Source organism: Anabas testudineus, chromosome 10 (assembly GCF_900324465.2).
Source record: "Anabas testudineus chromosome 10, fAnaTes1.2, whole genome shotgun sequence".
Classification (NCBI taxonomy): domain Eukaryota; kingdom Metazoa; phylum Chordata; class Actinopteri; order Anabantiformes; family Anabantidae; genus Anabas; species Anabas testudineus.
Window position 1 is genome coordinate 1,873,466 of NC_046619.1, and position 17,431 is coordinate 1,890,896.

At 39.8% G+C, this 17,431-nt stretch overlaps 2 protein-coding genes across 4 annotated transcripts; both read right to left on the minus strand.

Moving 5' to 3' along the window:
* Window positions 1-538: 538 nt before the first annotated feature.
* On the minus strand, window positions 539-13,981 carry si:ch211-235e9.8 (uncharacterized protein LOC100002196 homolog). Of its 2 annotated transcripts, XM_026357379.2 has the most exons (8): window positions 13,801-13,981; window positions 11,541-11,641; window positions 11,301-11,406; window positions 10,154-10,171; window positions 6,382-6,660; window positions 3,043-4,547; window positions 2,358-2,404; window positions 539-2,168 (listed from the first exon to the last, which is right to left on the minus strand). In XM_026357379.2, exons 1-7 carry the CDS (start codon window positions 13,874-13,876, stop codon window positions 2,369-2,371), a joined length of 2,121 nt encoding a protein of 706 aa, XP_026213164.1. In that variant the 5' UTR covers window positions 13,877-13,981; the 3' UTR covers window positions 539-2,168; window positions 2,358-2,368. The 2 variants fall into 2 exon arrangements, with proteins under 2 accessions (XP_026213164.1, XP_026213165.1); XM_026357380.2 differs by lacking the exon at window positions 2,358-2,404.
* Window positions 13,982-15,651: 1,670 nt separating this feature from the next.
* Window positions 15,652-17,218, minus strand: ndufc1 (NADH:ubiquinone oxidoreductase subunit C1). 2 transcript variants are annotated; one of them, XM_026357194.1, is made up of 4 exons: window positions 17,087-17,218; window positions 16,406-16,509; window positions 15,946-16,017; window positions 15,652-15,770 (listed from the first exon to the last, which is right to left on the minus strand). In XM_026357194.1, the coding sequence occupies exons 1-3, from the start codon at window positions 17,130-17,132 to the stop codon at window positions 15,958-15,960; spliced, it is 210 nt and encodes a 69-aa protein (XP_026212979.1). In that variant the 5' UTR covers window positions 17,133-17,218; the 3' UTR covers window positions 15,652-15,770; window positions 15,946-15,957. The 2 variants fall into 2 exon arrangements, with proteins under 2 accessions (XP_026212979.1, XP_026212980.1); XM_026357195.1 differs by having other exon boundaries at window positions 15,942-16,017.
* Between the last annotated feature and the right edge of the window lie 213 nt (window positions 17,219-17,431).

Consider the following 17,431-nt stretch of genomic DNA (forward strand, 5'->3'; position numbering starts at 1 on the left):
CATGTATTACATTATGATATTATTTGAAAAATAAGTCCATGATCTACATTGCATTCATGATGGAGGTTGTTTTCAGATGTTCAGCTACAAGGATGTCTGCTCTTCCTATTGAGACATGTTCATTTTCAGATCCTTTCCTAATAATAATAATTTTTCAGGTTTTCTCCATGTGTTTGACCACTGAAAACCACACCACTCCGCAGGCACCTAAAAACACTACCAATATACCAGAGAAGTTGAGCATGGTAACATTATTTACATGTGTCAACACTTCAATGATAAAAATATTTCAAAGCTGTTAACACACCAACAGCCATCATCTGTTATGTAAGCGATTATACTAAGTGTATGCTGATGCACTTAAGGCCTTTAGATTTTGTTAAACCTTTATGAGGTTGATTAAAAATAGTGATTTGTGAAGCAGTGGTCTAAATGACTTATGACCTTATGACTCTTTAATGTGAAGTAATTGCAAAATTTATTTCTTGCAGGTTTTTGTGACTGTGAAACTAGATTAAAAATAAAAAATGCACCAAAATCATACCTTAAATCCCTCTTTTATTTTGATAACAAGAAAAACAGTAATGTGTCACAGTACCATCCTTTGCTACATCAAAGGCATTTACTTGCATCCTAATATAGGAACCTTCCAGGAGCACCAAGAACAGACTGAGTGTAACATTCAGGGTCTAATTTCTATTTTGCAGACATAATACGCTATGGTCACAAAGCTAGAAATTCAATAGTACAGGTGAGGATGAAGAAATAACTGTAACAGCCGACACTGCATTTCACACTGTAGACTTTCCTGAAAACATAACTGCAACACTTTCCACACACACATTTCATGCCACACCAGCACATCAGTTCAAACTTGCTAAGAACCTTTAAATTACAAGTCCGCACAGGTCTTACTGCTAGAACACAACAAGAAACTCTCTTAGAAAGAACAGAAAAACAAGGGCTGAGGTAAGACGCTGCTGCTTTTCCACTACCCAATGTGCTAACAACCTTTCCTCACTGAACCATGATTCTGTACTACAGCTAAATGTAAAATTACATACAGGACACTGATCAGCGTTTGTGACTAAACCGAATATGGATTGTACATGTGTCATAGTTGTTGTACATTTACTGCATATTCATTTGATTGTCTACAAGCTGCACTAAAAAGGCAACTCAAAGCAGAATGAATAAAAGAAAACAGCTGATGTACCGGTCTGTGGGGCAACATTTCAGGTTTACTTTTGGCCACACCCCAATATCTGTTGTCATAATTGATGTTTCCTAGCAGCTGTTGATGCTAAAATACAAGCTAGGACGCCCCCAACATCAACCATGCAGCAGCAGTTTTCTTTTGTTTCAGATGTAAATTAGACTTTCATTGAGACACAATGGATCAACACATGATTAATTATTAGTAATTAAGCTTCTGAGAAGTAATAATGCCCTAACTGAACACAAAGGGTGAGTGACTCTTGTTGGCTCAGGAACTTTAACACTGTGACAGCATCAAGAGGAGGTCTGGAGTGTCATCTAAAAGGATGAAAACATTAGGAAAACTGAGGTAGCAAGGTAGCTACATGTAGCTAGGTACATGAGCTCTTTAGCAAGAGTGCTCAAAGTAGATCGTCATAAAAAATAAACTAAAGCAAGCATTTAAAGCTGTTCATTTAAATACAGAGAGCAGCAGAAAGAAGACTAGAAAGAATGCTAGGGACTTGAAACACCCCTTGCATGAAGAGATAATACTGTGGGTTCACGTCACAAGTGCCCGGATAGTGATGAGGTTCACAGCACATGGGAGTGAGTAAAGGATTTCACTGGAGTGGTTTTTAAGACAGTAAACTATAACAGTAAGAAAACAAAGTAACTGAATGGCTCAGATTTGTCCACAGCTGTAAACAGACTACAATTCACAGAGATACAGAGATGTGTCGAACTAGGAACTCAAAACATGTACATCAGTGTGGAGTGTTACAGGAATGAGTGAGAGAGACCACTGCTAATATGCTGCATGATGTTCCCATAAAGGAGGCATTGATCTAAACTCTATATATTGTGTGTCTTTACATAGCAGTGTGTGAAGGTAGAAAGGGGACAGTAGAGTGCTGGAGGAAGGCACATCCTTTTCTTCTGCAGGACAGGAAGTTATCATTCAGGACTTACTGTAACAAAAGACAGAAAAACAAAAGTCAGTACTGTACATTGCATGTGTGCCTCCATGAATACATTCAAATGTGTTTTCTAGATCGTCTTTGAACACACAAATGAGCACCAATGAATAATAATGTTAAATTTAATCACAAACATATCCACAGACTACTCTACCACAGAAATAATCAAAGGCTCAGTACCTTAGTTTGAACTACTGCATTTGCATCCTAAGAAGACGTCGCCTACCCTAAGCAGCAAAATTTAGAAATCCATGTTAGAGCGAGAGATAATTCCATTTAATATCTAGGTATACTGTAGTGTCCAAATAATACACAATAACACTATCTTCCACACTACATAAAGATTGGGAAATATAAGAATTATTTTCTCAACCCAATTTACATTTGATTTTAAATGCAGCTCAGAAGATCAAATCAGTGTACGGTGAAAACACATCACCGTTCACATACAGTACAAGCTTCCATAGTATCCAGTAGACCAGTTGTGTTCAGTTTTTATTACTGCTGCATCATTTCCACTTACATAAGACATACAGTCAAGCAGTCAACATGCGTAAGGGCTGGCTGCACGGTCCATATGACTATGACTTTGGGGAAGGTTGCAGGTCTGGTCAGTTCTCACCACAACAACAACCACCATCTGTCACTGAAATAAATTAGTGTTTACGCTACAAAAGATGTGTGGTCAAATCTCAGACCACCTCGGCTAGTGGTCGGAGTGATCATTTGCATTTGTATTTAGTGCCATCCTCTTTTAATTTGATCGGGATTACAAGTGTAACTGGGTCTAATATACTGGTCAAAATGTGCATGGATTCTTTCTTCAATTTAAGAGATCCCTTTAAAAATCTATCTTATCTAGTACCTCAGAAGCAGGGGCATCTTCGTCATCTGGAGCTGGGATGACTCGACCAGTCATGGGCCCCACTCCCAGAACCTTGGGCCTCTTTTCTTCTTTAGGTGTTCCCTCGAGAACAACGACAATGTACTCCGTTTTAGAATCTTCTGCCAGGGTCTCCACAGGGGCTGCAGCTGCTTCTTCCACCACAGGGCTGGCTGTTTCTTCAGCAGGGGCTGCTGCAGCTGCTTCCACAGCTGTGGTGGTGACTGGTTCTTCAGCCAGAGTTGTGCCAATATCAGCTTCTATAGGTGCAGCCTCCAGTGGGTTTTGTTCTATCACCAGCGCTGGAGCCTCAACAACCAGAGCACAGGTCTCTCCTACTGGTTCAGGGGTTTCTACAATTACTGATGGAGGCTCTACAAGTGTCAGAGCCTCTTCAACTGGTGCAACATCTACTGGTTCTGAGGCTTCAACCACAGGGGCAACATCCACATGTCCCAAGGGCTCTTCTGCACATATATGTCCAGGAGCTTCTTCTGCTATTGTGACTTCTACTGTTGCAGGGGCCTCGTCTGCTAGGGTAACATCAACTGGTGCAGGAGCTTCTTCTGTTGGTGTAACCTCTACCTCAACTGGCACTTGTGTTTCTTCGGCTTGTGTAACCTCAACTGGTGTAGGAGTTTCCTCTGCTGGTGTAACCTCCACCTCCACTGATGCAGGAGTTTCTTCTGCTGGTGTGACCTCCACATCCACTGGTGCAGGGGCTTCTTCTGCTGGTGTGACCTCCACCTCCACTGGTGCAGGAGCTTCTTCTGCTGGTGTAAACTCTGCTGCTGCAGGAGCTTCTTCTGCTGGTGTAACCTCAACCTCCATTGGTGCAGGAGCTTCTTCTGCTGGTGTAACCTCAACCTCCACTGGTGCAGGAGCTTCTTCTGCTGGTGTAACCTCCACCTCCACTGGTGCAGGGGCTTCTTCTGCTGGTGTGACCTCCACCTCCACTGGTGCAGGAGCTTCTTCTGCTGGTGTAAACTCTGCTGCTGCAGGAGCTTCTTCTGCTGGTGTAACCTCAACCTCCACTGCTGCAGGAGCTTCTTCTGCTGGTGTAAACTCTGATGCTGCAGGAGCTTCTTCTGCTGGTGTAACCTCAACCTCCACTGGTGCAGGAGCTTCTTCTGCTGGTGTAACCTCAACCTCCACTGGTGCAGGAGCTTCTTCTGCTGGTATAAGCTCTGCTGCTGCAGGAGCTTCTTCTGCTGGTGTAACCTCAACCTCCACTGGTGCAGGAGCTTCTTCTGCTGGTATAAGCTCTGCTGCTGCAGGAGCTTCTTCTGCTGGTGTAACCTCAACCTCCACTGGTGCAGGAGCTTCTTCTGCTGGACTAGCAGGCTCTTCAACGGGCTTTAGATCTACTGGTGCTGGGGACTCTTCTGTGGGTACAATCTCTTGAATATCTTCAACTGTTGGAGCCAACCCCTCTTTTACATCAGTCATCTTCTCTATCTCTAGAGTAGAGGCAGCTGCCAGCAACACTGTAACACAAAATGCAGCCATCCAAACATCACTGATGCTAAAGCCAGATTTTTTTGTTTTTGTTTAGCACATGGTCAGTCAAGGCAACTTGGAGGTTTCTGGCAGCTTCCTAGCGACAGAGGACTTAATGCCACTAAAAATGCTAGTTCAACCCACAAAAGAGAATGAGCTTAAAGGACAGCTGTTAGTGTTATTATTGCCAGAGTAATTTTATGCAAGCACAGAAAAACTACATAGCTTTCTACAGTAACGGAAGGCCTAAGTGTCTTAATAACAGGAGATTGCAGCAGGGTTTGGATACATTGATTTCAACATTGAAATTCTTTTACAGCATGTACTGGTTTGGGCATGTTATAGATTCTAGTTCGATGATTCTGTCACACATATACTTTTGGCATTTCAGCACTGATTACTGCATTACAGATTTGCAGTTAGATAATATTGGCCAATATATCCACAATGCTAATTTATCAGTTCCACTTTTTGGGTGAAGCTATTCACTCCACCGTGTCACATTGGTGTCTTGGTAGATACAGTCCCAGTGTACAACCAATAGGCTGCAGAGAATAGCATGAAAGAAACCTGATTGGGCAGGACTGCGTGTGTAAGATACATTCAGAAGGTACAGTAAATAATTTCTATTATGTGTAGAAAACAAGTTGTGAAGACAAAAAATAGAAATGCCCTTTCTCAAAAGCTCCAGTACAAATTGTTACAACTGGTCTCAGACAAATTAAAGACGTCAGTAAACCTTTCCGGTTTGATAAAAAGCTTTATTGTATGGCTCAATTATTGTAAGCTGTTCACAGTGCTCATTATCCAGTTATAAGCAAAATAAAAATATGATCACATATGATTTTAATTAATCTGTAACCCTAATGTGTTTCACATTACACTTCAGGAAAAGAACACACTGTAACAGTTACAGTTTGTACACAGTCTCAGAGCCGTCTCATCTTGCTGTAGGATATACAAAATTGTTAAAGGATAAATGGGCATCTACCTGTTCTGCATTACCTGGCAAAGTAGTACAACATTACAAAGGTTCATATCATTGGTTTACAGTGTTTTGTCAAATTTCATATAACTGCATTATGAATGTTATAGTAAAAAGATACAAATGATGTTGCATTTGATGAGAGTGCCTGATTGTTCTTTAGTTGTTTGTGGCTGGTTTAACCTAATTTAAGGCATGTATAGTAATCTCACGAGGGAATGAGCAGCATTTTTAGCAGTCCTAGTCCTTGCACAAATGTTCCTATTCATAGTGATCACATTTATTTCACCTATAACTGCAAATGAGCATCGCATTAAGACTTCGCTGCCACTAATGTCTTACTGTGTCCTACAGCTGCTGCAAATCACGGGACCTGCCGAGAAGATTGTCTTACTGGTTTTTCAGCATCTATGACCACATAACTGGAACAAATACAGACAGTGACCTACGCTGCACACCAGAAAAATCTCAAGTCATCCTTCTGTGAGGAAATCCTTGCACACAGTGCTGCCCTTTATACCCACTCCAATAAATATGAGAACATATACTGTACATTTTTAGGAAGACAGGAGAGAATGTTCAATAAGAGGTGAACCCAGGAACCTGAGAAAAAACTGCTAACCCCTAGTGGTTCTAAAGACAATGTGACTGTAAGTTACCAGTTTTATTAATCCCAGTGTTGTGAGAGAGGAAAAGACCTACTGTCAGGGGATCTTCAGTAAATTGGTCTAGAGATAATTAAGTGTGAGTCTGGTAGTGTGCGTCTCCCTGCAGTGAATGTGTGGAACCTCAGGCCTCAGAGGCAGCTGCCTCCTCCTCAGATGAAGGAGTCGTACCATTGCTTTCAGGCTCCTCAGCAGCGACAGCGGCTGGCTCTGTGACTGCTTGGGCAGCTTCCTCCACTGCTTCAGCCACTTGGGCTAATTCTTCCACGATCGTTTCCACTTCCTGTGCAACCTCAGCAACACCCTCTGCCACCTCAGCAACAACTTCAGCAGCAACTTCAGCAGCCTCTGCAACTACCTCAACAACTGCCTCCACGACAGTTTCGGCCTCACTGTCAGCAACTGTGGCCTCACCTTCCCCAACATCTGCCTCTCCACTCGTCTCTTCAGCTGCAAGAATAAGAGGTAGAGTGTTCACAAAAGCAGTTCTTTATTTCATTACATCACCAAATTAGCAGCCATTAGTCTGTACCTTCCCTTGCACCCACCCACTCTGAACATTATTCATCACAGCCAGCATGTGTATTATACCCACAAGCAGTTGAAATGCTGTACTTCAAACAATAAACCAACAAAAACACTTTCCTAACTTTCCAAACTGAGATATTTGCATTAATATTTAAAAAGCAGGATTGAACAGTATTATTAATATTCTATCTGTAGCTGGGTTTCCATCCACAGCCCACAGCACATCAAATTGCACAACGGAAAGTGAAAAAGTGATTTTGTAATGCCTTTAAAATGCTTTTTATGCATAAAAAAGTGCAGCAGGACTGTCACATTTTACACCATTACAACACAATTTAATAATTTAAAAAGTAATTGTCACTTGTTAGATTATGAATCTTTCTGATATAATTGCTAAAGTCACTAAAAAGTAAATGTAAGGTTAGATGAAGATAACTATAAGGCTGTTTGCAGCTTGACATTAACATACCATGTCAACACACCTAAACTTACTCTGACCCCACCAATGATCATTAGCTTAGCATCACTGTACATAGGTTTTACTGGAATTAAAAAAACAAACAAACAAACAAAACATCTATTCATTCATGATTAAACCTTAACTTTTGAGGACCCAGAAATTAAGATAAAATGTATTTTCTGAATGTCTGAGATTTTCAGTAATACAGGCTTGAGATATTTGACATTTCACCTCTATTCAGCTTTTCAGTCGAGGTGGGGAGTCACCAAGACACAGATGTACTGCCTTAACGTACACGCCATATGAAAATAAATACGTAAAACCCAGAGACGACACATTCACTGAACCAACTGCATGCAAATTAAAAGTAAGGAGAAGGATGACAAAGGAGAGGGAGGGGAGGGGAAGAAAAGGAGTGCAGGCTGAGGTGCAGGGTAGAAGGGGTGAAGTGGAATCTTGGTTCTTACCATCCAAATAATAGGAACTCTGACAGTGAGTTCAACAGTGAGACAGGTAGGTTGTGCATCTTTAATCTTTAACTAAGAGATCCCCTCCATCATTTGTTCTACATTCAACCAGCAGTCTCAGGTTCAACACTTGAACACTGACTATTGTGAGTGATAACAGGCTCCATTTAGGCACACTGGTATTTGTAAGTTTATGTTAAGACCATGAGGTAATTACTTGAATTGCAACCCACTCTGAGTGCTGACGGCTACAGGTAAAATATCTGTAACTAAAGTTATTTGTCAGTGATGTTTAAAGTCATTTTTCATTGCTTAGTGTGAGAATATTTAAGTGTAGCTCTGGCTCAAGCCAATTTTGCAACTTGGGCTGAGTTCACAGATCAGCCACAGTTATGTTATAGTGATAATTACTTAATAAATAATAATTTAAAACACATATGAAAAGGCATAAATTATGAATACATTCATCAAAAGATTTTGTTTTAAAGCATTTATCCACTGTGTATAAATACGGATGCAGTAAATGTACAATACATACGTCCTAGGCGAAACACTAATTTTTGCATAGTTGTGTACAAAAATACAACTCTGTTTCTCTCTCTCTATATATATTTAATTATTTACTCAAAGGCATTGCTGTCAAGAGTCTGACTAAAGCTTGTTTATAAGATTCATTTCAGAAGTAGCCCATTAGACTCAACATTGAGTACAGTGTTGAATGTAACTGCATCTATATCAGCTAAGGGAGATTTGTGGACAGAGATAATAAAGCGCTATCACTCACAACAGTGCATGCTAATGTACTAGATTGGACATCTTGGATTCGCTGTCAAAGACATGGAAAAATTATGTCAACAGTCCTTTACTTCTAAAGTCCATTCAACAGTTAGAATCTGATTTAGAAGCACAAGGTAAAGCATTGAAGAAAGGTGCACAGATCAACGTCAAAGTCTTCACAGAGTTCCAGATGTTTAAGGCTGAGTAGAGGGCTCTTTTTTGCAGCAGAGGAGAAGAGGAAAGGAAGAGAAAGGGATATTGTTTTCAGGTTCACATCCAAAGAGTGCAGTTCTAGGACGAAAATCCATGCGGCCACAGAGGACCTTAGCTTTAGCATTACACTGAAAAGAGTAAAGACACAGACAGTTAGAGAAATGGGAAGAAGAAAGTTTGATTCTTTTATTTACAACAATCTGAATTTAACCTGATAAAAGAGGCTATTGATGGTAAATTGGTGAAGAATGGATATGTTCTGCTAGTAAGGATTTCAACAGTGAGTACTCTACGACAGGAAGCCTTCATCAGAGTAGACATGTTTACAGAGGACTGGCGGCTTGGAAGTAAATGCAAGAATTTGTTTTTATCTGAAGTCAAAGTACTAGACTAATTTTAACAAGACATACAAGGAACATAATGAGGGATTGAGTGGTTTTGGCTAGTAGGGTAAAATCAGGAAAGGATAGATTGAGGTCAAAAGGGAATCTCGATTTGTTTAAACATGCACTGGCCAAATATAACCAAGATCTATGAACAGGATGTGTTGCATGTAAATAATAGCACATGTTAAAACCAGCTTCACTACAGATAAATCTCCATGAAGAGAAAGATGAATTGCAGCAATAGAAGTTTAGCTTAAAAACGCTAAGCATAGCTGGTCAAACAGAGTTATGAAGCATCAAAATCTTTATCACATTTTGTCAATGCATTCTCCAGAAGCAGCACAATGTCTTTATGTAATTGCTCAGTCTCTTTCTACAGATGTTTTCATACCACCCATTACCTCCCAGCTCACAGTTGAGTTCAGCAACATCTGCTCTGATGTAGATAGAACGCCTTTACTTTTCCAGTTTATAAATCACAATAATACATGTCTTCATTAGAAAGTGCTTGTTAGAACATGTCTAGGGACGCCCTGCAGACAGAGAGGGTCATCCAGATGAACACATTACCTCCTTCCAATGCACTCTTTGAGTTTATGAGGATTTGTCAACTGACATAAAGTACTCGATATACTGAGGTGAAGGTGTCCGGGTAAACCCCCTTCCTTTTCATGTTTGTGAATCGCTTCTAATTTTTCATTTTACCAAAACTGCGTTCATTCAATTGTATATCTTGGTCAAAGCCTAACGAATTACATAGAAATGTTCCCAATCCCTCCTGGTCAGTGACTCTTTGATTCTGAGTTATGCTGGGTACTTAGACACATTATACTTTCATGCAAGTCTAGTCTTAAGAGCCCTGCTTTCTGATGACATCCTATATACATCTCCTCCCCACTATTGGCTATCAAATCTTGGAATTATGAGTGATTATTTAATTTAGTGATTAATGTGATTGTGGGTTTTCATTGCATTGCATTAAATTTAAAGTCGGGATAGTGAAATAATTACAAGAATCAAACCATGCAGTCATTTTCTTGGTCAGGTCAACATTTCAGTGAGCAGGTGTCAAGCAGTTAAAATGAAGGAAGATTTCTGATTACGTCACTCACCATCTTCATCATCCTTGCCTGCAAGTACAGAAAAATATCCTTGTCAGTACAAAGTATATTCAATAAGATGAGTATTAAACAGTAATTAAATTGTTTTCTTAAAAATCTATGTGTTTCATTGCTTAAACAAGATCAGATGCAGTTTTATATAGAAAACATGGGTCAGTTGATGGGCCTTAAAAGAATGTATGGTTTAGTAGGACAAATAAATATGCTTACACTGTTAGACTTTATAGTGACTAAATGAGTCATGCTGAGATTACTTTCTGTTGTACAAGATGAAAATTACTTTGCAGTCTTATACCTAAATGGCAGTCAAATAGTTTACATAGTGGGCTTATCACCTTTCATGCATTAGTGAAAGTAAACAATGTTTGTTGTTTGTGCAGTTATTGATGATATCAATACACTGTTCAGGACAAGTGCGGCTTCCTTATCAAACTGTATGAAGTACACTACACTATCTACACTAGAACATGGACACGTAAGTGTCAAATAACCTGAACAAATAAACAGCAAACTATCAACACAAAGCACATTGTGAGTGCTGGATCATTGGATCTTTGCTTAAGAGAGATATCTGAAGTATTGAACAGTAAAGATCAACTAATATGAATCACAAGGCAAGAACTTTACTTCTCCAATGTCCAATTAACTAGTAAGTAGATAATTAAAGACATTCAAAGGATGTACCTGAACCACTGCCTGAAAAGCATTCCGCACCCACCCCAGACAGTGAGGTCACAGCAGGCTAATGGTAAACTTTTGACATCACTGATTGTGATGGGACCACAAATTGGAACATTCCTTAGTAGTTAGTAGTAGTATGTCAGCAACAACAGCTTTAGTTAAGGTCCTCTTCCAGCTTTGCCAGAACTGCTTGCTCAGTCATTACAGAGCTAGATTATTTGTCATGGTTATCACATGGCTAAAGAACATTCAGTTCCTTACACAGGTTTTAGCTAAGCCAACTCCATGACAAGTGAGCACAATGTTTCTATTATTATTATGTTATGTGGGGCTGTCAAAACCTACTCTACTCTTTTACCTACACAACAAGAACAAGTGAGCAGCTAGTTCAGAAAGCTTTCAGTGTGACTGTGATTTCATTGGACTAATGGAAAAGTAGCAGGTGAGAAAAACTTACTCTTAGGTGGCCAAGGTTTGGGCACCCACTGTGTCTTGGGTCTGGCATTGATTTGAGCAATGCGCTCGTTGAACCTGGCACTGTCTGATTTCACAGTGTTGTATGCCTGAAGAGAGAGGAGAAGTCTGACTCATATCTCTATTTCTACTAGCTTTTGTAGAGAACATATTGTCAGACTTGTTGACCTCGTTTATGGCATGGCGTGCTGAAATGAATTAATGACTTGAAATGACAACTTACATATGACATAGCACCGACAAAGGCTCCACCACATAGCACAGCATACAGTATGTTCTCTCCAGACCCACCAGGAACTGATGACATCAGACGCTGCTGCACGGCTGGAAACAGATAAAGTTAACGTTAGATTATTTTAAATTTCAATTCTCATACAATGTTCCACTCATAAATAGCTTCAGTATTTGCTTTTAAACAACAAAGAAGGACAGATTCTAAATAAAGTGATGATCAGAGATGATTTGAGTTTATAGTAAATCTAAAACAACCTGAACAAGCTCACCAGCTACAGCACTCTGTGAGGCATTTTCTAGTAATTAATTTGAGGAAAGACATTTGAAACACGTTCCAGAGGAGACATCAAACTGGGAAAGGAACCTTATGCAATAATAATATAAATGCAGGCGAGCAAGTTTACCCCAACATTCTTGAACCGTGAGTCAGCACCTCTTAGTTTCACTGATCTAATGAATTTCTTGTACAGTAGCTTTGCAGTGCATGTGAAATCAAATCCCAGCTGTATACAGTGTACAGGACTTGGTTCGTCTAAAGGACACAAACATAGTGCATCAGCACACCTGGCTGTATCTGAAAATGGATTCTACACACAAAATTCAGCACTTAAATGAATACATTAACTGAGACAGAGGTGTCAAAACAAATGAATGACTAGCAGTTGTTTCCATTAACTTCATGTCCTCTATAAGGTCAAACAATTTAAAATGATTGTCTACTTGTTATTGTGGAATCTCAGACCACTGGGCAGTGTTGAGGGCATTCGATTCCTCACATCTTAGTAGCTACTCCAGTGTCTAGGCCTCTGACAGCTCATTTATGCCGGCTAATCGGCTTGAGTCCAAAGGTATGACTTGAGGGGGATAAAGTGGTGAAATTCATGACCATTAGAGGGGACAGAGGTCAAGAGGTCACAGGATTAGTCCATGATACACTTGGTCTAATGATCTGCTTAAGCAGGACCACTGGAGTGAATAAAGCCTGTAATATCCGAGTCTGGTGTCTGGTGCGTTTGTCTTTTCACTGAATGGATTTGGGGTATACATTACTGTGAAGTAATCTGTTTACTGTGTACACACAACAGGCAAACCTGCTTGGGAATGGTGCTTCATGCTACCACCGTTTTTAGGCTTGAGTTTGTTTACCTAGAGCAGCCAGCCTATGTGGTTACCTGAACATTAAAACGGTTAAAGCAGCAACCCAAAATATTATGGAAATCTTGCAGATATGGACCATGATGTTTAATAGATGCTACAGCTGATCATTTAGATGGAAAACCTAGGCCAGCTAAGCTAACACAACGAACCGCCTAGCTGTTAGTGTTGGCTAGAATGACCATTTGGAAAGGTTAAAGGTTAATTTAAGAATTCATTATCACAAACCAATGTCAATGCACATGTCATGATAGACTATGACAACGAATACATTTGACTTTAAAGTCTCTAACCTTTTTTGCAGCGAAATGCAACACTGACAACAATATATTCAGACTTTACATGAACTGTGGTGAAATGCTAACGTTAGCATCGGCCACCACCCGGCTCGTGGCCCCCGGATGACGTCAAAGTTCAAGGTAAAGCTCGTGCCTGTGCTGTCTGTACATATGAACCGCTGTCACACGCGCACACCACGTGACAAACAGCAGCAACCATGTTTCCACGCTGCCAGTGAAGGTCACACACACACACACACACACACACACACACTAATAATGCATGGGCCATATATTTATGTTTTTAATCAGTAAGCTCTTGAAATGGCAGTGACGTCACAGAGAAGAGGTCTGTATATGTACTAATAAGTACAATGAATAGTTCCACTGGTTGAAATGTAACATGAGGTAAACAAGCAGTTAACTGCGGATTATAGATTTGATCTTGACGGTCTGCCACTCTGCTAATACTGTGGCAGAGGACGTCCAAGTGTTTGTCCACTGTCATGGTGAAATACTCCAAACAACACCGCATTTCTCTCTAAATGTACGGTTTAGCAATCAGCTATAGGAGGGACGTGAATGCACCATTAAAGCCTTTCACCATCAGTCCAGTCTTAAATCTTCTCGACCTTGACATACCATGGGCAGCCATTGCCATGCTGAATCCTGGAAGTGCAGCCATGCAGGGGAATCCACATGAGGACACAGTGTACTCAACACAAGCCGAAGAGGGAACGCCACACTGTCACATTTAGAGGATATGGAGTACGTTCAGGTATGTGATCTACTCGTCAGCTGGCTGATCAAACTCACCATTCTGAGGCAACCTGTAGGCTGCTCTCCGTGCCAAAGGCCCACACCTTTGCCAGGCGGCTCTACAGGAAAACATCGCTGCTCTCCGGGGGCTACGGTGGGAAAACTGCTGCTGCTGCTGCTTCAGCAAAAGCTGGATGAATGACTGAGCAGGTCTGGTGAAGCGTGCGGGGAGCAGAGGACAGACCTGCCCTCTGTTGCGCAATGTACGTCGTGCTCTGCCGTTTGTATGAGGGGTGCTTAATGCCACAGCGCGACAGATGCTCATGTACACTACCAGTTAAAAGTCTGAACACACCTTCTCCTTGTATTATTTTTTACATTGTACATCGAGTAGCATTGAAATTATGACAGAACAAACATGGAATTATGTTAAACATGTTAAATAACCCAGATAATGTTTTATATTTAACTAGATTTAAGTTTGCTCCATGTTACTACATTTTGCACACTCATTCTCAATCTCTCATCAGGTTTATAAGTCAGTCACCTACAATAGTTTTCAATTCACAGACTGCCTGTCTAAAGTTAATTTGTGACATTTCTTGCATTTTTATTGTGCTTTGGACCATTAGTTGTCTTGTGTGGTAGAAGGATGGGTACAGACTCCTGCTAGTGTTACTACAGTTACTGTAAAAAACACATCATTGTAAGAAACACAAAATAAAGACAATCCATCATTACTTTACGAAATAAAGCTCGGTCAAAAAAGCTTTTGTAAGTAAAAGCTCAGAGTAAATAACTTAAGACATAACTCATATCATAAGTCTGAGCATGTGCTGTTAGAAGTCAAGTTACACACTTGTATAGTTTTTTGCATGTAAGGTGGACCATTGCCAATATGGTTTAAAATCCAGCCATTTAGTAAGCTGTGTTAATCACATGTTCTATCTATGATGAACTGATAAAACAGTAGAAGGGACCACTGTGAAACCAAAATTATAAAATATTATATAATAAGTTGTCCCTCACAAGTGGTAAGTTATTGGCAGAGCAGATGTGTGTGCAAAACATGCTATTCAATCTAAACTGGACTTTAAGATGACCCTCACCCAAACACCTTACACTAGAAAATACTCTTTCAAACATGGAGTTTCTGAGAGAAGTCATTCTTTTTACTGTCCTTGTAACATGCATCATGTATTGATCTAAATAATAAGGAAGTCTAGACGGCACAACAGCTCTTCTTTAAAATTCATTTATTTCAGGTAGTAACGGTTTCTGCTTCAGTTTCTTTTGGAATAAATATGATCCTGAATGGCTCTTGCCTGGCTGCTGCTCCTTTTGAACCTTGGACATTGTACTGAGTGACTCCACTGGGTTTGTATTGATAATGAATGTTTGTGAGCTGTCTCAGAGCCAGCAATTAGTTCATAGTGTAAACTTTATTTCAGTTTTACTATCTCAGATACTCAGTATTGTGGAAACCAACATTAACCAGCTTCAATCGGCATATAGTTGATATTTCCATGCTACTGTCTGTCACTGCTATTACTATGTTCTTGTACAACTCAATTAATGCGTCCCAGGAAAACTAACAATTTGATGCTAAGTTATGACACTTTGTTTGCAGCTCATCTAGTGTGGCACTAATCACCCTTCATACTTATGGTGACTCCATGGCATGTCCGGTGTTCTACTTACATGCCTGTAAAACACAGAAGGTCAAAGACAACACATGGACACTTCTAACTTACAGTTATTAGGTATGACCACAGATATATCAGAATGACCTTGATACTATTATTTAGGACATATGTATTGAACTGGCAATTGCTATAAAATACCCATGCCTGGAAGATTGGCTAACCACCATTCTACAGCCTGTGAATAAAACAATTATGGCTCGTGTCTGTTTCACATAATATATTTTTTTATTTTGTACAGAATGCAGAATGAGGACTTAGGAACAACACAGTGGAAACAAGTGGAGAAACAGGGGCACCCGACAGACAGAACCCGACAACCTCCTGCACAGGACAAGAAAAACAAAGTTGTTTTATTTGCTGATTCATATATGTTCTTCTCATATATCTTCACATTGGTTGACAGAATACGGATTGTACTACTATATGTTAATATAGTTGTCAGATCACAGTATTTGACATATGTTAGTATCATTTAAATGAACAGACACTCACATACCAACGTGGAGGGCTATTCCAGGCCGTTCCTCACTTTGTACTCGTGCACATCTGTACTGTGCTGCCTGAAGAGCTGCACGTGGAAGACAACGATATCTCAAGTCATTTCATTTGACCAGCTCAGAATATATCAGAATTTTCTCTATACTGATGTGCATCCCATCATAACATGAAGTTCAAATAAGAGAAAAAAATGCATGGTAATAATGGGTGCTCAGATTTACCTAAATGTTACATGTTTCAGACGAAAAACTATTGAATCCTGCTATAAGGCAAAAATAGATTTCTTGACAGACAAGGCAAATATATAAATGACACACGGATGTTGATCCATGTATGAATAAGAGAACTCCCTAGACTAAAACAGATCCTATACTATATAAGGCACAAAACAAAAAAACAAACAGCCAATTTAATCAGTTATATGATTGTGAGCTGCGTGAAACAGTGTGCTGCTTTACCAGGCCCCAAAGGAAAGCAGCTGATCCAAAAGCAATGCCCACTCCCAACCAGTTGGGGTTGGTCATGTCAGGCTTGAAGCTAGTGAATGCAGACCTGGATCCAACTGGTGAAAAAAAGAAGAAGAAAAAACAGCATTAGGAACCATACGTTTCTAATAAATAAATGTACACCCTCCTGGAACTGGCAGTCAGTACAAGAGAGAGTCGTGAAGGAACGTATCAAAATCCGTAATCCGACCTGAGAAATATTTACCATAGTACTTCCCATTTGAGATTGCTTCCATTTGAATAATACTGTATTATTCTAATTATTGCAGCTGAAGAATGCTAGCTATTCAGACACTAGTAAAATTAAGTCAACCCTAACAAGACGAAAAGCGTTTATATTACAATGGTATTATGTGTGAGTAAAAATCACTCTTCTTTCTGTTAAACTATACAACACAATGCATTCTTGTAGCTTTATTTCATTTAAGTGATCCGTGTTTAAACGTTTGGCAACATTGCCAAAAATCCACTTTAAAAGGAGAAAATGACGTGTGTGACTGCACAGCTTCAAGAATGCTAAGCTAAGGTCAGGCTTCAAAACGAACACGGCGTTCACGGCGTTAATAGCAAGCCAAATCACATGTAATTCAAAAATCATAGCCATCATTTCATTTATTAACATCGTCTTCTTACCCTTGCTGATCAGAGCAGCCCGAGCTAATAACCGATTGGAAATCATTTTTAGCTAGGGAATCGTTTTGCGATCGATTTGCGATCCTGGCTCACCGCAGTTGATTACATTTCCTGACAGGACAAAGTAGTTGATAACCAGATCACCGATAAGTCGAACCAGCACCTAAGAAATTTTTATTCATATTAGCTGTTATTAAATTACGTAAAGTAATTTTTAACCGTTCCTATTTTAACATAATTGCAGCTCAATAATAAACTGTCATCATTCGCGTTACAAACAAAATGTAATAGGTTTCAGGGTTTATTCAATTTTTAAAAAATTAGAAATTAGAAAGATGTATACCT

Bases quoted from the DNA above. Each gene is read 5' to 3' on its own strand.
- si:ch211-235e9.8 (XM_026357379.2), bottom strand. From the start codon at position 13,876: ATGTTTTCCTGTAGAGCCGCCTGGCAAAGGTGTGGGCCTTTGGCACGG. The intron at 11,407-11,540 runs GTAAGTTGTCAT...CTCTCTCTTCAG, and splicing joins TTGTCGGTGCTATGTCATAT to GCATACAACACTGTGAAATC. The intron at 2,405-3,042 runs GTACTAGATAAG...TTTGCTGCTTAG, and splicing joins AAGATGCCCCTGCTTCTGAG to GGTAGGCGACGTCTTCTTAG.
- ndufc1 (XM_026357194.1), bottom strand. From the start codon at position 17,132: ATGATTTCCAATCGGTTATTAGCTCGGGCTGCTCTGATCAGCAAGG. The intron at 16,510-17,086 runs GTAAGAAGACGA...TTTTTTCACCAG, and splicing joins GGCTGCTCTGATCAGCAAGG to TTGGATCCAGGTCTGCATTC. The intron at 16,018-16,405 runs GTAAAGCAGCAC...TTCCACGTGCAG, and splicing joins CTGCTTTCCTTTGGGGCCTG to CTCTTCAGGCAGCACAGTAC.